The 23,564-nt window shown below is 41.5% G+C and overlaps 2 protein-coding genes across 3 annotated transcripts in view; both read right to left on the reverse strand.

The window, feature by feature from the left end:
* Positions 1–3,441, reverse strand: part of PAPSS2 (3'-phosphoadenosine 5'-phosphosulfate synthase 2) — a 48,844-nt gene extending 45,403 nt beyond the window's left edge. The window contains exon 1 of one of the 2 annotated variants that reach the window (XM_055721378.1): positions 3,325–3,441. The gene's annotated coding sequence lies outside the window, so the exon portion shown is untranslated. The remainder of the gene's footprint in view (positions 1–3,324) is intronic. The other variant, XM_055721377.1, reaches the window with a different exon arrangement.
* Positions 590–23,564, reverse strand: MINPP1 (multiple inositol-polyphosphate phosphatase 1). Its single transcript, XM_055721382.1, has 5 exons — positions 22,974–23,564; positions 22,504–22,692; positions 21,483–21,580; positions 19,518–19,651; positions 590–4,377 (listed from the first exon to the last, which is right to left on the reverse strand). Exons 1-5 carry the CDS (start codon positions 23,533–23,535, stop codon positions 3,978–3,980), a joined length of 1,383 nt encoding a protein of 460 aa, XP_055577357.1. The 5' UTR covers positions 23,536–23,564; the 3' UTR covers positions 590–3,977.

The raw sequence follows: 23,564 nt of genomic DNA on the forward strand, positions 1-23,564 counted from the left end.
AAGGGTGGTGGTGGATGGTGCATCCTCAGCACATAAGCACACTGCAGGCAAAGCTTCATTTTTACCTACAGGTGATCAGAGAATTAACAGATGTTAATGTAGCTAATGGATACTCAAGAACATGGAAAATTGCTAAATACCTACAAGAAATGACATGTTAGAAAGTACTGCATATGCTTCTAATTCTTTATCAAATCAACAGTGTCAATCTCTTATTGAGAGTCATAATATTTAGAAAAAAAATACTGCAGCAGATTCTGAACTGCACAAAAACGTGTGTGCAACCGTCACTCCACTTCAAAACGCAGGACATTTCAGACATTTTGCATACTATAGTAATAGTATCTGCAAAAATCTTGTCAAGAAACTATTGCTGTTTTTAAAACCAGGGCTCCTGGAAATAAGCGTAAATTTTCACTCACCTCAAAATGTGGGAGTAGAAACCTTATTAAGGCATTTTATATCCATGTGACAACTTAAAATAATCAGAGACACCAATGGAAGCAATAGCAACCTACCAAATATATTTTGAAGCAGAACACAGCTGTTATACTAAATATCATGTCATTATTACTGCTCATAAAACAGATGAAGAAAGTGTGCAGTTTTATTTCACAGCACTAAAAATCCAAAACATGTTCTCAAATTCATCCCGTTAGTACCGTATTATTACAAAGCTGCATTGCATCCAGCGATTTGACAACTCAATGCTAACCAGAATTACAGTAGCAGTATTTACAAGAAGGAAAAAAAAAAAATGAATTTGTCAGAAAGATTAGTTAAGCTTCAGACATTTAACAAAATAAAATAAATTTCAAACGTATTTAAGGCCAGCATCCAAGAACACTGTGGGTATTTTTCATCAATGAAAGCTTCCAGTTTGAGAAAGGTTGCAAAGTCCCCGATAGATGACTGAGATGAGGTGTTTTGTCCAGAGCCATATGAAGGAAGAGAAAGCATTATTTTTCTTGCAGGACTTATTCAGGATGTGGTAATCTGCAGTGCCATGAATATGGCAGCTTGTTCAAATACTGCTCACTGACTCAGCGCCCAACTTTATGGAAATATTTCAATCCATTTTAGTTTTCCTCTGTAGCATATAAGCAAATTTATACACTTACTAAATAAAAGGGTCATAGTGAAGTCACCTCCCTAATGGTAAGAATCAGTCATATGAACAAGTGCCTGAAACATGACCAAACACTTACATTGCTACAATTCTACATTTCCACACTGAGCCTCTAATTCTGCTAAAGGAGTGAGTCACCACATCCTTTAAATACATATCAGAAACCAAATAGCATGTTTTAATTTTCAGTTAATTGCTGACAGCCACTGAAGATATATCTGTTATGCTGGAGGTATGATGGACCTGTACTCCAAGGCAAAATAGGAAACAGCCTCTGGAGTCATCCTTGAAGCCCTTTGCACAGCATTTAAGCACACAATCAAATTGGTAATACAGAAGCAAATGGTACTTCACTGTAGAAGGAATTCTTTGGTTCCTCCACCTGGTATGGCACATGATCAAAAAAATAGTCAAGTGCAGCATAATCCTCCTCCATAAAGAAGAAGGATATATCCTTCAAGTAAACATAATGTCCTAGAATCAGTCTCACTGAACTGACAACAGAAATCTTCCGTTCATCTCCAGTAGTCAGGCTTTCACCCTTCTGTTCAAATAATGAATCATCACAGAAGACAGATTTACAGAAAAAAATATTTGTTCAAAGGTGGATTTTCTCACTCTTTTATCTGCTATTTACCAAAGTTAACTGCATTTCAACAAAGGTTCATTTCTTTGTAGCTTGCCTCAAATGTTGCAATAAAGTTTGTAGCAGGCATCTGTCACAGAAATTACTATCAGTTGACTTAGTCTCAAGATAGGATCATGTAAAAAAGGAGACGTGCAAAACTGATAAAGCAGTAAGTCATATGCCGGGGCTGACAGTTATCTGTCCTATATTCCTACATTTGTTTCAGCATCAATACTTCTCCCAAACCATTTCACCTGTTTCAGACAAAGAGCTGCAAAGCTAACACAGGCAAGTATTTCACTGGAATGTTAATGCTGAAATATCCACCAGTTTTAATCATATCTTCAGTGATCAGAACCTTGGCCTCCACAGAAATCAGTGTGCTAGTGAAACAGGGCCCCTATGTCCCAATGTCGGGAAAAGCCCTTAACTCAGAGTACAACAGTAAAACCCAGGTTTTCGATTGCTCCTTAACTTACAGATATGTAAGCCTTAAGTGCTTTTATACAAGCCCTATTAAAAAAAAAGTGACAAAAGTCTAAGTCCTCTAAGAAAAATAAAAAAATTATACACCAAGTTTAACTCCTCAGCTCTCTCTTTCCTGGTTTTGTTTTTGTAGCAGTTAAGTTCCCAGTTCTGAAGGTGGGCCTACAAACCAAAATGTTATATACCCTGTATATATATACCCTGCAGCAAATGCGGCTATCGGCGTTTCAGTGCACCTGACACCCTGTGGTAACTGCTTATACCAACCTTTCACCCCCTCCCCAGTAAACACAGCAAACTATACCTCACTTCATGGGGTGAACTATGGAACACTCGTTACAGAGCATTAAGTACACACTTATGTGCTACCAGCACCATAAATCTACACCCTCATTTGCTTTGGGACAACTTGTTCACATAGCCATTTCCTTCTGGGCAATGAAGGAATTTTTATCCAGCTTACTACATTTCACACATTTCTGGACAATTACCTTCATTCTTCCTTTTTCTGCCACACTGCAGAGCTCTAAAATGCTTTCCAACTTTCAGTAGCAAGTGTCCTATTTTACGTGCAGTTGCTTTAAACAATTACCAGTATTTGTATGCAACTGACTTCTTCAAAACCAGCTTCAAGAACACAGTGGCACACCAAATGTGTAAGGCCTACGTAACTGACACCGCATTTGGTGCTTTACAGCTAGCAGAAGTCAAGTCTCAGCCAGATACTTTTTACAGTCCAAAACCTGCCTGGATTTAGGGTGAGCAACAATCTCATTTCAGGCAGGAGGCTGGACTGGAGACCTGCAGAGGTCCCTTCCAACCAGAGCTGCTAGAAAAACTGTCAGCATCTGGACAGGACCAAGACTTTCATAGCCATAGCAGAGCCTAACCTAAATGCCCTAGCCCTAATCTTTAACACTAGAAATTGATGGTGTGAAAGAACTCACCAGATTACTTAGAGAACAACTGCTGCATCAACCAGAGCACCTTAATGGAAGAGTGGCTACTTCCCCTTGTTTTTCTATTTTTTTTGCCTTCTCCTTTTCCTTTTTCTACTTCTTTTTAAAGATAGTTTACTTACCCTGGAGGCTAACTTGTTATGCAGGATGGGTTGATGATGACTTTTAAGACTTAACTCCTTGACCCTTTTCGGGCAGGTAATGCATGCAGGAACATTGCAACTCCTGTTTTAAATGCCCAAGAAACAGATGTTCTCATGGTGCATTCCAGGCAGAAGCTGGGCAGCTGTGGAGAAGGATTATGTACAGTGTCCCTCCTAGAAGCTCAGGAAAAGGAGCAAAAAAGCGCACAGGTTTGAGTTATCTCATGCCTGCCACAGGAAAACAGTAGCTAGCAAAACAGGCAGCACAAAGCAATACTGAATCAGTGCAACCACCTTCAGCTCCGACAACAGAAGTTGCCCCAGCTCTTAAGTCCAGCTACAGAACATTTATAAGAGAAATGACCAATGAAATTACGTATTCATTCATATAAACATACAAATACACTTCCTCTTGCAGCACATATGTTACAAATGCTCAACATCCCTGTTACAGCATTTATGTAATTCTGCTTATGTAATAAATTAACAGTGCATTGAGCTGAGACAACCCATCAAATCTGCAAGTTTATAAAGTTAGCACAGCAGCAGCAAGTCATCAAAAGTGCTTGTTCACAACATCTGTCCAACAGAACCAAGATCAATTTGCAGAACACTCACTCCATTTCATTCCCTCAAAGCTCGTCAATAGCAGTAATATTAACTTTTGGTAATTCGCACTCTTCTTTGAAGTGGCAGTTTTCCAGGATGTCCTTGTAATAGTCCTTGAGGTCTGCATAAGTAGAGGTGGTTTCGTTTGAGTGATGAAACAACATCGGTTTTTCATTCAACAGCATCTGCACTTGGAATTCTTCTTTAGAGGTTTTCACTTGATCACAGTGGTAAAGCACAAATACCAGGTTGGCTGCATAAGGCACAATCCGGCCACTGCGAAATTTCCGATGCGTTTGTCTGATGTAATTGTTTGCCTTGAGGGGTTCATCATCTTTGAAGAAACCCATAAGGGCAAGCAATGGCTGAAGTGTCTCTGCATGTCCAACTTGTATAATCAGAGGTGAAGAAATGGGTTTTGAACTAAAAAAGAACAAGGTGCAAAGGATCAGCAAGAGCCTGTGCTTTAAAAACAAACATAGCAACATACTGCACAGCTGTCAGCAATGAAGGCTTAAAGAAGTAGACTTTGAACTCTAGTGCCAGATAAAAAACAGTTTGGGAATTTCAGTCTATTACAAACTTTTTTAAAAACATTCAAGCTTCCTAAATTTTGTCCCCATTGAAGGTATTGGCTCTTACATAAAAGGTAAAAAATTGTAATAAATGTAGCTAGGCTACAGCTAGAGCCTAATGTAAATATGGTAAACAAAAGCAAGAAACAGATTAATGGTGTGAGTGCATGTACTCAGTACATCTCTCCAACTCCCTGTGTGAGCCTAATCACTTGTGTTCTTCCCAGGTATGGGATGATCCAGCAATCATGCTATAGTTAATATATTGGTTTTGGATTAAGTAAGATTTTTAAATAGCATTGCCTCCTCCCATCAGGAACTTGAAAGAAGGGCAGCAAATCACCAAGCCAGCTGCAAAGCTCTGTTAACATACTAACCAAACCAAGTCCTTCATCTGATGTGACAGAGTGCCCTTCCACTGTCAGCACATGGGAAGGCTCAAGGACATCACAGTAACTCATTACTGGTCACACAGATCCACTGCCAATACATACAGCCATTCCTCCGCCACAGCCTGTTTGGAAAAACTCCCTGGGACTTTTTTTTTTTTTTTAAACCAAATGAATTTTTTACTGTAAGTTTTACAGATTTGCTTTAGTACAAACCTACAGCTACAATATAACAGGTTTTCCTGGGATGCTGAGCTGCGTTTAATAGGACTGATTAGAGTTAGTCCTTTTTTGTTGTTGTTGTTCCCTGGCAGATTCAAAAAGTACCTGAATGACAAAGTGTAATGAACTAATAAGTTAGGTCATCCAGGACAAAATCCACTTCAAAGACCAATGAATTATTATTAAAACGTACCCTTTATTCTTTAGTTATTCTAAATACTTCAAACTACACATAATTTTTAAAAGTCTTTTTAATAAGCTTCTGCCTAAATTAATCCAAGATGCAGTGAAAAGAAGCCCCCACATTATGATCATTTTAGACCTGGAAACTTTTAACGTTTTGAGCATTAGTTTTGCTAGATTTGAGGATCAAAAACCTTTTTCAACTGCTACAATAAAGGGTAAGTGACAATTCAGTTTCAAGATGCAAATTAAGCCTAAGTAGAAACATATTGGGACATTAAGAAACTACAGTAAACCCCTACTACCCCCTGACCTAACTACAATCACGACTGCCTCCACAAGCAAACATATTACTGACTTAACACACAAACTGTGGCTTCCCCTGGCACACCACCACCAATGCAGGATTTTAAAGAGTGTTTCTTGCCTACCTCTGTGATCACCAATGCTTTTAACCAAGTATCATGCTAGAACAATAATTGTAATTTCATAGCAAAATACTGCCTTTCCCCGTGCTCCCTCCCCTGCTACTCCAATACAGTTCAGCTGTTTGGAAGGTCCATCATTTACCAAAGCTTAGTCCAAAGACAGCGATCCAGTCATTAGAGGAAAACAGTTGTCCCTCCACAATTTATTAGTCCAGATTATGAACAGGACTACTGCTATTACTAATTCTTGAGAACATCAGCTAGTCAAAAAGATTGTACTCCCCCAGCACGCTAGCCAACAAATTAAACCTCTGATTTGTACCACAACCAAAGCCTAAAACAAAGACAGTTTGTGAACAAAAGGTTACACATTGTTCAACTAAAGGAAAGATAAGAGCTGGCTCGCTGCAGAAGGAAGCATCAGGCAAGATAAAAATCCGCCCCTTGCTCCAGAGAAGGATGATGGCTTTTTGGGACCATCTCCAAGTGGCAGACAGAAGCCCACATCACTTGTTCTAGCACATGTAAAGAGTGCTTTCATGAGAGAGGTGAATCTTTGGCAACACTCCGGCTGCCAGTAAAGTCCACCCACAGATACGACACATCTTGATTGGCCTGAAAAGGAGGAGTCTCCTCTGCTCCAGCCTAATCTCTCAAGCAAAACTGAAAAATGTTTAACTGGAGGACTTGCCTGTAGATTCAAACTTTGATCAGGTAAGTAGTAATTCAGTCCTGGCACAGGATGGGGTCTGTACTACCAGCTCAATATAGCCTTGGTGTCTGTGCAGTCTGAAACACACCTTGCATCGCTCTGCTCCCTGGTGAGCCTGCAGCTCTTCTGACTGTACTCCTTAGACATGTATGCACATACACGCACATACTGTCCCTTTAGGCAAAACATCACTTTAAAAAAGTGTATCAGAAACCTGCCTTTGTTTCCTGTTCAAAAGCAGCTTTAAAACCACAGAAAGGTTTCATATGGAGGATGTTGCATTTTTTTCCACCCATGCCTTTGCTGCAGCAAGAGGCATACATTATTCACTACAGCACCGCTTCCAGCTCCTCAAAAAACATCAGTGGTTCTGCCTACATTTCTTGTTATTTATGACCCCTTCCCTCATTTTAAAGCTGTGAAGCTTTTGGATCCTTTGACCCCTTTCTCTTCCCTTCCCCCTCCTTTCTGTCCTCTCCTCTTACTCATTCAGCTAGTTCATTTATATCCTCTCCCTCCACACACACCTTCAGGGAAGTATTTTTAGGTTTTAGGACACATTCACATCCCTCCTGTCAGTCGATAAACAGGAACAGCAGCAAAACCCCACAAGCCTACAGAAGACGACAGAAGGCTATTCCTTTGACCTCCTGCAATTTCCAGCTCAGAGATCTCCTGGGCCTGATGTGGCTTCTATGTAATGTAGATTCAATGAATCTTTCCTCTGCCAAGACTCTCCTTAAATGTATGTACATTTCTAGCATGCACAACATCCTGTGGCAAGGAGTTGCACAACCTCACACACTGCTCGCTTTTTCTATTTGTAGATGCTATGTAGCATTTAATCCTTTCCACTTACAACTTTGCAATAATATTCTTTCCAATTTGAAAAATCCTACCTTAGTCACTCCACAATTTTTCCAAATGAGCTACATGTTTTTAGATCAGAGTATCAGAAATGCACGACACTCATGACAGTAAGCTACATTGTAAAACCATGCTGCACCCATGATGCAGTTTTCTTAATTCATGACATCTAACACCTTTTCTAACCATCTTACAGAATTCCATTCAAAGACACTTCCAGACAACTATAATGACCTCAAAACTCAGCTTCTGAGCAGTAAGTTGTCCCAGATTCTGCCTAACAGATGATAATCAGAATTTTTTTTACCATGTGGATTACTTTGCAATTTTCAAGCCCAGGTAGTTTCACAAGGTCCTTTTACAATGCTCCTAGTGGAAACAACTTATCTTAATTATCTTGAATAAAAGTGCTGCATTTGCAATGCCACTTAGCAGCCCAGATCTTTGCAGATCTAGCTCCACTAGTGACCTGCCTCCACTAGGAAGGAGAGAGAGAAAAAAAAAAGAAAAAGAAAAAAATCAATCTGCTATCCCTACTCTCCATTTCTTGTATTTTCGTTCATTTTTTTTACCCATGTAAGGACCTTCCCCCTTAACCCCAACTGCTTCATTTCTTTTGATAAGGAAACCTGTTGAAAGATGTTTGGAAATCACACTGTCTCCCAGAATGCTTGCTGATCCTTCCCAAAAGCTCCAAGAGGTATGTTTGCCTTTCAAAGAGCCATACTAACACTACTTTGTTATATCATATTCATCAAGGTGCTTATCAACACTAGCCTTCGTTGTTATTTCTACTAGACTGGCCTGTAATTATTACTCTCTCATGGAGCTGCTTTTTTCATTTTTCCTTTATTTAATGAATTGTTCTTAAATCATCACACCTGCCAGCCCCCCCCCCCCCCCCCCAAGCTTCTTGCCTGAAACCAATAAACACTGGCTCTTATTTCTGCTATTTCAAGTTCTTTTAGCCTCTTCAGCACTTACTATCACACCCAGCTCTAGCAATTCAGCACATTTTCATTTTGTCCCAGCTGCACACTCTTATACACATGCCTGCTTCCAAAGTAGTGGTCTGTATTTTACAGTTTACTAAGCAAGAAAGCTAGTACTGTAAATATGTTGCTGAAGTTTCTAAAGCAGGTGTTACATAGGCATTACTCACTCCACAGGGAGTGGATTTCACACACACACACCCTCCCAAAAAAAAGTTTCAGAGCTGTTAAGAAGAAGGGAAAAAAGTAACTTTCTGGTTATCAACACTGGCTTTAAGCAAGGTTTGGCTTTACTTTCCAGCTGATGTTAGCAGAAATCTTGGGATGGAAGTAAATCACAAAAAATACAGTTAACTTCATTAAAAAAACAGCAACACATACATTTCCAAAACAGGAAACAAATTATAGCATATACACCTGCACACAGAGAGAGGTTCTAACGAACAAGGAAAGAAAATCTTATGAAGACAAAACAAGGAATAAACAAAGCTCTCTTTCTCACTGTAACTTCAGATTTTATTTCACCTGCTTTAGTCTCATGGAATCCTCATCTAACAGGCCAAACTACCTTGGGAGACAAAGCAGACCCCTCCCACTGTATTATTTTAACAAGAATTAAACATGTTTCCTTATACGGTACAATCTGGAGTTTTCAATAGACTCTCTAACACATTATGTCACCAAAATCAGGAACAAGAAAACTCCTTAACCCAATGCAGCATTAAGAAGCAGGCATTCTTTATTGCAGCACTGGACGCACGGGGAATCATTTCACATAACACTCATGCCATATGTTTCATTCAAACACAATTATATAGTCCACACTTATGCGTTACATTTCTCAAAAAAAATCATTCATTCAACAGGCAGTACTATGTTATTTAAGTCATGCATGCTCCTTACAGGTATCTCTGAGTCTTCTAAGGGGTCTCAAAAAACCAGTCAACACTATAGTTACAGCTGATTGATCACTGAACCTTAATTTACTTCCCTTATATGGAGAGCCCAAGAAAAATCCAATTTTGTTTCGTTAGTTACATATACAACCACCTCCTCATTGATCACAAGTTTTAAAGGACTCTTTCCCTCTTAGCATAAAATTACACAATCAGGGTTGGTTAGTAATCTCTCTCCATAGTGATTACATTGAAACAAAAAATATAATTCCCATGCTAAAACAGACTATATAAAAAATACAATTACAAAGCTGAAACAGACTGTATTACATGGTAACAAGTATACTTGATTTCTCCCCAGCACTGGATATCTGATTTCTAAGACTACTCAAGCACTCCTGTTCAGTCTCTGGGGTCATGACTCCAGTTCAGATGTGGTTTCATATCATCTGATAATAACCATAAAAGTCACCATCGAGGTTAAAACAGCAACAGTAATATTTTTAATTATGGAAAAGATCACAAAAGATTGCCTCTTCAGAACACGTACACAGGCAAAGGTTACTACTGCCCCTGTTTCTGATAAAGACAGAAGCGCAAAGCACAATCAACAAAACACTGATAAATTCAGAACAGTAGCAGAGGCTCATAAAATATTAAACAGAAGGCCTGAGGTTTCCACACTCTATCTTCTTGACGATCGATTAATGACTCAGCATCCCATGGAAGTATCAGACAAAGTTCTCAACGCTGTACTCTGACAAACGCCAACAATACTTCACTTTTTTCCTCCCTTTCATTTAATAGTAAATGACTTGGGAAAGCACACTGATCAGTAGGAAAAAACCTATCTCAGAACAACTTTAAAGGGAGATGGAGAGGCTGTGCATAAAACTTTGCCACAAAATACTGTGTTTGTCTGAAAGCGATTGCTAGCAATTGGTTTCATATTTATTTCACGGAGCAGTTCCAAAGGAGCAGAACCAGCTGTCTCTAGGCAGAACACAAGCAGGGTTCATTGAAGAGATATGTCAACTTCAGCTACTGAACTGTCCACTCTGTAACCTTCTATGTAAATCTGACCACAGCTGAAATTGAAGTTACTGAACAATTAATTCATCAGCACAATCCCAAAATCTAATTCTCACCATGGAAGAGGCAGCACCACAGAGAAGCACAGACATTGGATTTATCATTAAGACAAATTCTAGTTCTCCTTAATCTTAGCAGATTCGGGTTTAACACTGAATCTTCTGCATCAGCTCACCCATCCTCAAGAGTAGATCATTCCTACTCTTCCTAGGACTACAGATATATCACTTGAGATGTATAGTAGTGAACTCTGTTTCAACTAAAGTTTATTCCCTAAGCAGCTATGTGACTTTCAGCTAGAGATAACCAAAACCTCAAGAGATAGAGGGATAAGAAGAAACATTTCCTACAGCAAAGCTTAACTTGCCAGCCTTCAAACCTCATGTAAAAATCCCTCCAACAACTTCAAAGAAGGTAAGGTTTAACAACTATTTAAAAAGCAAGCTTAGACTACATTCTGCCTTTTTTCTTCCCCATATGAAAGCCAAGACAAAGGACTCAAAACTTTCTATTTTCAGCTATGGAATGAATTCTCCATCCCTCCCACCTCCCCCGTGATTTATTTCTGCAAAAAACAGCTCGAGGAACCTTAAATCTACAAGGAAACAGCAGAGACCGGGGAATGCAGTGACAGAGGTAGGACTCAGAGGGCAGCGGAAATATTTAACAATGGCGCTGCTAAGTGTTATCACCAGTGGGAAGAATAAAAAGCAAAACCAAGTGTCTGTCAAACAGTATTAAGTCCTTATGTGTCAAAACTTACATCTTAAGTAGTAGAACAGAAAACAGCTGTGCTTATTAGTTTCCAGAATCAGTACCAACACAAGATGCCACCACAAATAAAAATTTCCTTCTTTTCCAACAAGAACACACATGAGCTCACTCATGACAAAGGCAAACTTGAAAGGCTGACCAGACTACACAAAACTCATTTAAAACCCTGCTTAAAAGGCAACAGCTCTTATGCAGTCCCACAGGAGTCAATCACCCAAAGCTAACTAGGCTTCATTACATTTCACTTCAGAGCTGCTGCGGTTTCAAAGGCTCTTTTGTGAATGATCCCACCACTCCATACCTCAGAGATTAAATGTGTTAGTGCAAAAGCATCGTGCTGATGCTAAATGTTGAACCATCATGACAAGCCAAAACCAAATCAGTAGGGTCATGCCACTCGTCAAACCCTTCCTGCCTAAGGTGAATACTGGTTAGGTCAGTTCATTTGCATTTTGGTTGCCTAGGTATTGTTTTGCTTTTTTTAATTCCTTAGATAAAAGAAAATGACTCTATAAAAGTTGCTGAGATATCTTTTCAGAGCAATCCCGAGCAAGCAAATATAAGGTAATTAATATGAGATTAAGTAAATTCTGGGAGGTTTAAAAGGCACAAGCAACATTTCAAATATCTAGTTCTAGCAGACAGATGAAAGGACATGCTTCCAGCGGAGGTTCTCTGGACTGCCCAGTCATATATCACTATAGAATTAGCAGATGAGGTGACAAGCACCTAGGACAGAAGCTTTCAACACAGGTTCTCCCAGTACCGCAAAGAGCCAGATGACATAGTGGAGACACCCCTGAAGTGGCCCCATACAAAAGGCACACAGAGCCACCCATGCCTCCATGCCCACTGAGAAAGCGACCCTGTGAGAAGCACAGTACCGATGCCTATGACCTGGCTCTGCAAGAACTGCTATATACCTTGAAGTCAGTCCGTGGTAGTATGCATGTGGCTACAAACTGCCCTGCACTTCAAATAATGCAAATTACACATCTACATGTCCATAGCCCTAGTTCTCCTTTGGAGCTGCTCTGCTACTGAGTGGGTGATCACACACACTGGTTTACAGCTCCCACCAAGGGACACAGGACATCCCAAGCCTGCCAATGCACCCAGAGAGCCAAGAACCTGCACTGTGCAAACATGGGATCCCAGCAGCAAGAAGGAAGTTTTATTAAAAGAAATGACTGAACAATTTGGGTCTGAGCAAAAAGGTTTTTCTAAATCAAATTACATCATTTGGACTGCATACGTGGAAGCTTTTTGCTCTATTCCCTTTGTACATACTATAAAAAGATAGTTTTGAACAGTTAATTGTTTTTATATTATATATTGAATTCTTTTGTACTGAGTCATAGGTCTGAAAGGAGTGATTAGGGCACAGTAGTAGATCACTACAGAAAGGTTATCAATTGTGTTGTGAACTGACCTCCTAACAGGAAGGCAAATTACATGAAACAATAAAAGCTGCCAATAAATTGGCAATATTAAGTTGTTTACCATATGGCTTAGCCTGGTATAACCACAAAGATAACCTTCACTTGATCTTGAACTCTGTTCAAATAAGTCATTGTTAAATATCTTGAATCTGCTGACTCTCAGAGGAAACCACCAAATATTTTGCAACGTGTATGTGCAGCTAGGTTAGTATTTTCAATCATTAGCCACATACTTTAAATATTGAGATGGCTGCACAAAGCATACGTCCCAACTTCCAGAGCCTTACAATCATCCATTCGGACAGCACAAGTATTTCATATTCTCTTTCACGAGTAAGAAAGGCAGACTTGTTAAATATCTGAAGCTACAAGAAAAAAGTATAAAACAGCTTTAATGAATATCCATTACCCTTAAAGTGTACCAGAACCAATTTTCAAATCCACCCCTGCCCGAGTGTGTAGCTGTTAAGGGGTTTTTTTTTTTTGTAAGATTAGCAAATTCATATTGCATTAACTACCAAAATACACAGATTTCTCATCAACACACGGAGTTCCTGTTAGCAGAAGAGCACTCCCAGATCCCAGATGTAAGGCTTACCTGGGCATCCCACAGAAACCTGAAACTGAAAAGCAATGCACATTTTTACTCCTTCTATGTACAGTTTTCCTACTGATCCATACCATATGCTGCAGCAAGAGGGGCTTCCTCCTGTGACCATAACATTACCCCTTTCTCCTTCCAAGTTCAGTGTGCCACTTCTCCCAACAAGATGTCCTGGTTTAACCCCAGCTGGCAATTCAATATCATGCAGCCGCTCACTCGCTCTCCGCCCCCCCCAGCAGGATGTGGAAGAGTCAGGAAAAAGGTAAAACTCATGCGCTGAGATAAGAACAATTTATTATTAATATAGTATTTTATTTTAGTTAATAACTAATGAAAACGAGAGAGACAGAAAGTGGAATAAAATACAAAAGGAAAAAACCCCAAGAGATGCACAGTGCAATTGTTCACCACCTGCTGACTGATGCCCAGCCAGTCCCTGAGCAGCGACTGGCAACCCCTGGCCAGCATCCCCTGGTTTATATACTGAGCGTGATTTTCTACGGTATGGAATATCCCTTTGGCTAGTTTGGGTCAGCTGTCCTGGCTGCGTCCCCTCACAACTTCTTGCGCAAATCCAGCCTTCTCGCTGGCAGGGCCCAAGAAACTGAAAAGGCTTTTAACTTAGTAAAAACTTCACTTAGCAACAACTAAAAACATCAGTGTGTTATCAAAATTATTCTAATACTAAATCCAAAATACAGTATTGTACCAGCTACTGAGAAGAAAATTAACTCTGTCCCAGAAGAGTTACAGAAGGCAAGAAGCCAGTGAGCAATGGGATTGAGCTAGCAGTCCCAGCTGTCCAATGCAACACACAGCCCAGACATGCCTTTTGAGGAGGGATGAGGGGCCCATCGAATCTGAGGTTATTCCTACCACCACACCATGTTAGGCTGGGGAAGGCAGGGGGCAGGCAAGGAAGTCACAGTAGATTTTGATCACTTGCTGTAGCCCATCTAAGAGCCACAGAGAACTCAATGGCTCTTCTGAGGTAAGCTAATATTCGCCGATTGCTCCTCTACATCCTCATGTTGAAGTGACTCTAAATATCACAGCTTTGGGAAATGGGACACTTTCTGTGTAAACAAATGCTGACTGGTAAGAGCAGCCTTTCAAGGATTCTTCCAGAGTAGCCCAACTGCAAGTGCACATGCACACACATATCACTACCTGGCAGTTATACCAATATAGTGAAGAGCTGGGACACTTTTTGGTAAGGCTTAAGCTGCAGTGAGGGGAAAAACAACAGTTTAGTGATGGGTATTTCCCCATTAGCTTCTTTGCCACACAGTTGCATAGCCTGACTGTATTTTCTGTCTGTAGCAGGAAGACTTGGGAAAAAACGCAATTCTGTCTTCACAAAAATAAAGTGCTTTAAGGTCTAAGACAGCTGCCCAAGTATGCCATTTCAGTACAAGTCATCTGGTTTAATGTATATTCAACTCTTGTGATAGAATTTTTTTTTCTTGTAATTAAGAAAATACACAAGGCAGAGTGAGTCCTGGCCCCCAACATCTCCCAGGAATGTGACCATGACATTTCCTGACAGATTGGTAAGAAGGTATGGAGGAACGTGATCCTGAAAGGCCCACTGGAACTGTGATAAGGTTTCAAGAAGTAGATGCTTCCTACTGATGATTTAACATTTATTAGCCATTTATACCTTATTGCTACCGAGGGTGCAGAAGAATAGGGTCCATGCATGGGTGTGCTAACAGTAGGTGGTCACTAACACAACTATCAATAAATTCAACCTCAGACCCAAATTCCTGAACAGATATTCCAACACCTTTCCAAAAGCTGTCCAGATGGGGGATAGCTGACAAGAGCAATCATAGTGAAAATCCTTATTGGAGCCTCCAAAACCATCCTGCCGTACAGCAAGACCTACGCAGAAGAGAATATTGCTATTTAAACCAAGAATTCTGTTGGAATTCCTATGATGAAAGATTCTAAAAACGTCTGAAACTTTTGCACTGCAAATTCAAGATGGGACTAATTAGCAACAGGTATTTATTACAACCTTCATCATTTTCTTAATGATAGACTAATTAGCAGAAGGTATTTTCCCCAGAAAAAAGAAAAGGGACCTTTAACAAGGCAACTAAATAAGGCAACTAAGTTCAGTGAGCAATCAGATTGCAAGGTTAAGAATCACTTCATGGAAGAAACAGGGTTACAATAAAAGCAAGGTTTCTTTTTATAATTCAGCTGAAACTAGAAACTAAAACAGGAAAAAGCTATTGAATATAAATACTTAAAAGCATGCTACAAAAATGCAGCATTGTCAACACTGTTCCCCACTGCCAAGCCTGGAGCAGAACAGATAATCCAGATCTCTCAGCTTCTTGCTCGAACACAAATGCTCCTCCTTCTACTTTTGGAGAGCCCAACCTAAACTTTCAAGAAAGAAAAGAGGACTTGGAGCCAAGATAATCCTCTGGAAGTAAATTCGTTGTTCTTAAATTTTTAAGGCGAACAGCCAGTTACAAATCAATGTTAAACATCACGAAATTGAAAAGGCATTCCACTAAAAGACATTTCATCCTCAAAGGTTCATTTTCTGACTAACGAACTGCTGCAAAAGTATACCATTAAGTATACCATTAAATAAATACCATTAAAAAAAGATGCACATGCATATGCACAACATAATATTTTCTACTGTTATTAACACAGGCATATTTTTTTATTTGCATGGCTTCTTGTTTTCATTTGTACTCTTATATTGCCGTGCGATCCGGGATAAGCCCCTCTCCCTATATAAAAGCAGCATTAGGTGCACCTCTGCTCCCCAGATCGCAAGAGACACGAGCTGTTCGACGCACAGGCTGTGGCAGATTTCCACATATTAAGCGCACCGGGTTACCCAGTTCAGGTCACACCCAAGTCTTCAGTGCTTCAAGAGCGCCACCTTACGTTGTGGAATGGAGTGACATGCTCCTTTTGTGCAAGGCAACGCACTTCAGCAGCTTTCAGCTCCCATTTCGGGTGATGCCGCTGAACTGATTGCTCACCCAGCTTTGAATTCTGCAGAATTTTTAGGGTTCCAATCCTTTACACACACACATAAACTCACTGTCTTCTTCCCTCTGCGGTGGCAACACAACACGAGAACGCCAGAGATTGCAACTGAACCTTTGCAGCCAAAGCTGAGAGACAAGGTGAAGTTCTCTCAGTCCTTTAGTGCTCTGCCTCAGGCGCACACTCTTCCCCTAGAAGCCTGCTGCACCTTGTAGTTTAGCGACTGCTGATCTAGCTCTCAAATTGGATTTACAGATAACTATTTTTTTCAGCTACAGCTTTATTTTTTTATTATTAAACTTACAGGAAGATCTTAAACACAGTTGAGACAGCTGCAACTAGTGCATGTAATTTAAGGACTGAAAAGCTGTCATTCAAAAACTAAATTACACTAAAAAGAAACAAAAGTGATCCTTACATGAGTCAAGCTACACTTAGAAGTTGTTTTTCACATTTCAGAAGAACAGAGGGGTCTTTAGGGCCTTGCTTGTTTGTTTTTCTGTTAACCTGCACTTCCTCCTGATCTTACCATTCCCAGTTCTTACTTTGTTTGTAGACAGACACAGAGCACATAACCGAGGTAATCACAGCAGTGTGCCTGTCAGTCTGTTAAGAGCTGGGTATTAATGAGCCATGCCCTAATGTATTTTTCATTTTGCTCTCTAATAGGCTGAAGAAAAGCTACAGTGAATAAATGTATTTAAATGGTAATCTTAGCATAACCACTGCTTTGACTTCACCATTACCAAAATGAGAGCTATCAGAGTCTTAAATTTCCACTTTTCATTCACAGCAACTCCTCTCCAAAGCCAAACTTATTTTACTTCGCAACTTCCAAGTTTTAACCTATTAATGGCAAAATGCAGAGGTGTCTCCTCTGTGCTGGCTGGTGCACAGCACGGTTCAAGATTCAGAAATGCTCCTGATTGTGCTGCCACCCAACGCAGCAGAGTCCTGTACGCTCCCATCCTCAGCTCTCATTTCCAACCCTGTATGGCCCCTTTCCCTGCACTCACACAATTATCAGAGCAGGACCAAAGCACTCATCTGGATACAAGTGTTGGAAAAGTCTGTGTGTGCATCTCAACGGCAAATTTTCAATGTATTTACCTTCTTGCATACTAATCTGACACTGTTAAAACAGACAATTTAGTTTGATTTTCCAGGTGAATCCCAAAAGTAATTAAGATAAACAGTACTTGCACTGTTTACCTAGCGGTAACTCCCCTTTAGGTGAAAGAAACCATGCCATGTATTTAACATGAACTCTTGAAGTGACAGGGATGTTGAGGTCCAGTGATGAACACAGGGTCTCTCTCCGAATCCCACACTAGGGAACAGCAAAAAACCCATCTGACTGAGAATTATGTTTCAACTGACCTAACACAGTTGTTCTACCACTGTTAATGTCCAGCTTGGATCCTCAGTCAGTGAGCTCCTAAAAGAGCCAAACTTCTTTGCTCCCTTCTCTACTATACAATGGTAATAACCAACTTCATTGGTTCATTCCTCCAACCCAAAATATTAATGCTACTTCTGATTTCAATCTGCGAACTAAAAGGGGAAGAAAAAAAAAAAAAAAAAAAGGTCTTCCAATGGGTTATCATGGAAAAAAGTACATACAGCCAGCCTCGAATACCCATGACTCATGCTTTTCTTCCTGAAATATCAAAGTTGTTAAAATGCTGCTATGTTAGGTAGATCTACTTTAATATATTGAATATAGAAATAAAGTCCCAAGGATGCTATGCAAGAACATCCACCACATGTAACTAATATTTACATATTAACACCAAAGCTCAATTTGCTGGTTCTAAGTTAAAAGTTACTTATAAATTGGTTTCTGTCACATTGTATTTAATGGCACAACATGTATACAATCTTACAATCATATCTTGATATCATGTACTTTTATAAATATTCCCACATTTATCTGCTATGGTATTAATTCATGTGACTGATCGCTGAACAATGAATTTATAATTCCTCAGTTTGCACAAGAAACATGCACATAGGTTGTAAATTCATTCTCATATGAATGCACAGCATTTAAGGCTAAAACAGCTCTCAAAAAATTTACCAGCACATGAAAGTAAATGCAGGTAATTATGACACAAACAACCCAAGCCATATCTGAAGTGTTTGTTTCCTCCACATCACAACAGATCTCAGTTTCATTCCTATCTTACTCCTCCCCATCACACCGATTCATGAGACAAGATCAGCACCAGATACTGAACCATGACTCATGACTGACACCAGCTCATAGGAGTAAACAATACACAAAAATAGCACAGGCATCTCATGTCTAATTTTTAAGCAAGTATAGGGATGGCTATATCCATGACACTACAAAGGCAGTTTTGAGGACTGCACAACTCAGTGGATGGAGTACCACTGCTAGTGTTCTTCCTCTGACACAAAGTGACTGTTGTCAACTCATGGCAACAGATGAAGACAAACCACCATTTGAAGACATCTGGTTACTGTATCCTCAAGCTAACTAACAGGTACTTGTAAGGCCTAATATATTCCTCCAGCTACAGTGTTGTTCCCAAACTACAGCTTTGCTTTAAAAGAATAAGGATGGGAGACTAAATATCCTAAACAGAGTTCTCGGACTGGCTGGTGGAACTACAGACTTTGGATCATGGAACAAATCAAGACACCAGGTATATCGCCTAAAGTCTGCTCTCCCCTAGTCACAACAAAGCAGGTTTGCTGTTGCAGCTCTGGCCTCTTGGATCCTGCAACAGACTGTTCTGGTCTAGAATCACTGTTTGGAACAATCTCTAATAATTATTTTTCCATAATTACATTTCAACACCTTTAACCTGAACAGAAAAAGCTTTACTAACACAAGAGACTCAAATCAAAACACATGCAGAAAGAAAGATTACCACACCAAAGTGCTTAAGTAACCAGGTAACAGAAAGTATCATAGGGATGCTTTCAACCCACAGTCTTCCATTTTCACCACAAATTATTTTTAACAAGGACATTTTAAACAAAACGGTCATTGTTTTAACTCAATGGCCTCTTCTCAAACTATGCAGGGAGAGAACATCATTATCAGACACAGCAGCTGGCTGTCCCTTGCAGACCTGTGTGGATGAGTAAGTTAAAAGATGGAAACACATTAGCTGGGACAAGAGCCCCAATGGAAGAAAAAAAAAAAACCCATATACTCTTCAAAGAAATGCTGCTCTATTAAAAAGTTTATTATCTCCATTAATATTCTCCTAGGTCAAACTCTCCTAATGTTGTTACATCTGGAAGTAAAGTACTTTTATTTACATTAAATCCAACTCAGGATTGACCACAGAAAGCCTGCAGCCAAAGCACAACAGCCTTTTTATTTACCTTTTGCTCTCTTCCACCGCTTTGTCCAAATGCTGGAAGATATCTTGGAATAAAATGCAGCTAGAGCGACTATTGATGTCATAGCCATATCCCCTCTTCCAGTATTGCTTCAGATCATTCAGGTATTCCAGTACCTAAAGTTAGAGTTCACAAGTATTTATTATTGCACTAAGGGAAAACAAAAACTCCACAACCTGGAGTAACAATGCTGCCACACACTGCACAAGATCAACAACTCTTCCACAGACACACATGGCCCCAAATATCAAGGCTCCAGTTGAAACTGCCTCAGCATAAAACCACACACAAAAGATCAAATTAAAGAGATGTCAAATCCCACATTTTGTCTTGGATCAGTCCTAGGGAAAACAGCAGGCACGCTTCCCCAGGCTTCAGTAATTTTCAGCCCAGGGCTTTGAGCTCTAAAGTGGTTTTCTACAAAGTCAGCAGACTTCAGTGGATTCTCTCCTGCAATAACTCAGTCTCCCCTTTGAACATACCAAGTTTTAGCCTTAATAGTACCCAGCAGCTTGGCTACACATTGTTAACTCTGCTGTAAACCTGCCTGCTACTACCTTCATTTGGTACCCATTCTGTACTGCACATGACAAGACAACCACTACCACCGCTTTTTTAGCATTTCTGGTTTTGCCTTATGAAGGTCAAAGATCCTTAGCTTAGTTAATCATTCTTCAGATGGAATCAATCCCATACCTTTAACTCAGTTTGTCTATTTCTACATTCTAAAGACGTGCACACATCCCAAAAAGACAGAACTGTGCCTTGGATTTATGTAAGAGCACACAATGCTCTCCTCCTTGTCTGTTCCTTTTCTTACAATTTTTCTAGCATTAAAGTTGGGGGGGGGTATTTTTGTCCATTAATTTTACTTAGTTGAGCAGCCATTTTCATGGATCTATACCATCAAAATTTCACTTCTCAGTGGCACAATGAATCTGAGAGACGGCCACCACATATACGAAGCTTCAACATCTCACCCCTCATGCAGCGCTTTACAGTGAACACCATCTACCACTGTACTGCTGTGTAATTCACCCTCACAGGGTCCCCCTGCAAAGCCTCTCAAACACCCCATATTCTTACTGTCCCAAGTAACTCCATATAATCAAGAAGCTTTCCCACCTCACTGCTAAGTTACCTCTAATCTTGAGCAGAACAGGCCTCAACAGAAGTCCACGGTGACCTTCTTTGAGAGGAGAGCGTTTACTCCTAATTCCACTGCCTACCCTTTAACCAACACCTATCTATGTAGACATCTCCCCTCTTTCCCAGGGTGCTAAGTTTCCTTAAGAGCTGCAGGAGGAGGCCTTACTGACCATCAAAAGGTACATAAGGTACTTTTTGAAAGGAGAGGAACCAATATAAATCTCAGTTATCTGGGTTCTACTCTGTTTATTAACAGGCATTAGGTTTAGAGATCTGATAGTCCCCAAAAGCATATGAGAAGTCTCACAGGACCTAGAAGACCTTATTTGATGTCCTCTGGAATCAAGGCATTATACCATATGATTATCATATGCAAAACAAAGCTGTCCAAAGCATTTCTGAGGTCACAGAAATGAAAACATTATATGAATTAAGCACAATAAGAAAAGACAATTTTAATCAGGGCAAATCAAGACGGCACCAGTACTTAAGTCTGGATAAAGAAGGGTATTTCAGTCTTGCTGCTTGATTAATCCAGAGCTCTTCGGAGACCAAAGTAGTATTTCATTAGTTTGCAGAATAAGGGGCACACAGCTTAGAACTTTTGCCTGTGCAATGAGTTATATCTGAATACTAAGGCATCTTTTGAAGGCTTCTCAAATATCTCTCCCATTTAGGACATACAAAATCGTAGAATAGTTTGGGTTGGAAGGGACCTTAAAGATCATCTAGTTCCAACCACCCTGCCACAGGGAGGGACACCTTCCAGTAGACCAGGCTGCTTAAAGCCCCACATACCTTGGCATCTTCTTCACTGAAGAGTGAACACCATGGGGAGGTCACATTTTTTATAGCCAACTCATATGAGCAGGTGAGAAAAGCCACTTGAACAAGATCTGCAATAAAACCATCAAACAAGCAAAAAATAAAACCACTACTACAGAAGTAGCAACTTTCTCTCAACTTGCCTCTAAAATGAAATGCGATTGCAATTTAGCAATGCAAACAACTTAATCCAATAAATAATCACCAGTTCGAAGGCCCATCACCAAAAATAAGCAGTTTTCAACAGAATTATTGCACAGAACCCAAATTTGGGACTGCAAGCTTTTCACATTACACTGCTATGACGGGAAAGAGCATTTCACATTAAATGCTGCATGTCTGCTGATGTACATGCTATAGCTGTCAGCCGCTAGTGTGTCTTCCTCACCACAAAGGACAAAAGAGTGAACACAGGGAAGATGTGTCTGTTCAATGCAGAGCGGTCTTTGACTACCATTACTCACTCTCCACATTGGCAGCTGAGCTTGAACAGCAGTGTGCTGCAACTTTGGGATTGCAGCTTTATGGGCACACTACAAACAGCAGCAACACCTGTTTGCGAGGGCTCTCCCACCACTTGACCACACAGGGAAACTTAGCACTGCTCTAGACAAGTATTCTACAGGGTAGAGGTCCACCTTTTCCTGAGAATATTTGTGCGTTTGAATTGTAATAGGTTTTATAAAAGCTACACCTGCTTGACCAAGCAGAATTCAAAGAACAATACTCATATCCCTCCGAACAAAGGGAAAGCTGATTTCATCTCCTGGAAAGGTATTTTCAAACATCTTTTTCTTCCGAACACCGACTAGCAAGCATTTGAAGCATTTTTTACTGCAACACCAATACATGTTTACAGGCTTGTGCATTTAATTAGGTACTGTGTCTCCAACTTACAGCATATTTTAATTGCCTGCTCTACATTAACTACATGTCTTGGAAGTTGTTCTCAGCAGGCTCAGAGCCTAAGCCACCTGCAACAGGCGGTCATTACCTGCGTTTATGTCCTCCACCGGCAAACACAAGGCACTCGCGACCTTCTCCAAGACCTTCCTCATCTCTGGCCCCTCTTTGAAGGCATTCACCTGGCACATCGCCGTGTCGTTCTCCTCCACCAAGGCTACAAACTTGGCGCAGTGATCAAAAAAACGCATCAAGGAATCATTAACTTCAACTTCTTCCTCTGAAAGCAAACGTAGGCCTCAGAGACACGGCCAGTGCAAGCACCACCGCACCCGGGGCTACCGGGGCCCGGCCACCCAGACACCCTCCCGGGGACCGTCCCCCCACCACATGGGTGTCCCCGGGGGGGACGCAGGGTGCCTGGGGGTGGGGGCCATGGGTCTGGCCCCACGGCTTCCATCAGCCCCGGGGCCCCCTCAGCGCGGGCACAGGGCTCCCTCAGGGCGCGCCGGGAGAAGCGGGGCTCCCTCGGGGAAGGGGGGGGTCGGTGTCCGGGTTTACCGTCGCTGTCGAGGCTGAGGGACGGCCCGAGCCCGCTGCGGAAGGCGGCGCCGCTCTGCAGACAGCGGTGCTTGGAGCTGCTGGCCAGCACCAGGCGGCGGCGGGCGGCGAAGAGAGCGGGGAAGCGGGCGGCCAAGCGGCGGGCCAGGTACTCCATGTCGCGCCGGCCCTGCGGCGCCAGCCGCCCGTCGAGGCTCTCCTCGTACCACATCCGCCAGGCAGCCAGGTCGGCGGCGGCGGGGCAGGCCGCGGCGGCGGCTGGCCGGCGGAGAAGACGGGCGTGCAGCTCTCCCAGACGGCGGATCTGCCCGGTCGTGGGGTAGCGGGTGCCGTGGCGGAGCACGGCGCGGAGCTGCAGCGGTGCGCAGGCGGCGGGCAGCCGCGACCCGGCCGCGGCGGGGCCCAGCGACAGCGGGTCGCGCACCAGGTGCGGGTTCACCTCCTCATAGCGGGACTTGGTGCCGAAGTAGCCGCTCAGTCCCGCGCTCGCCGCTACCAGCAGCAGCGGCAGGAGGAGAAGAGCGGCGCCGGGCACCGGTGCGGCCAGCCGGCGCGGCGCCATGGCGGTAACTGCGCGGCTCCCGCAGGAAG

The sequence above is a fragment of the Falco cherrug genome, chromosome 9 (assembly GCF_023634085.1).
Source record: "Falco cherrug isolate bFalChe1 chromosome 9, bFalChe1.pri, whole genome shotgun sequence".
Taxonomy (NCBI): Eukaryota; Metazoa; Chordata; class Aves; order Falconiformes; family Falconidae; genus Falco; species Falco cherrug.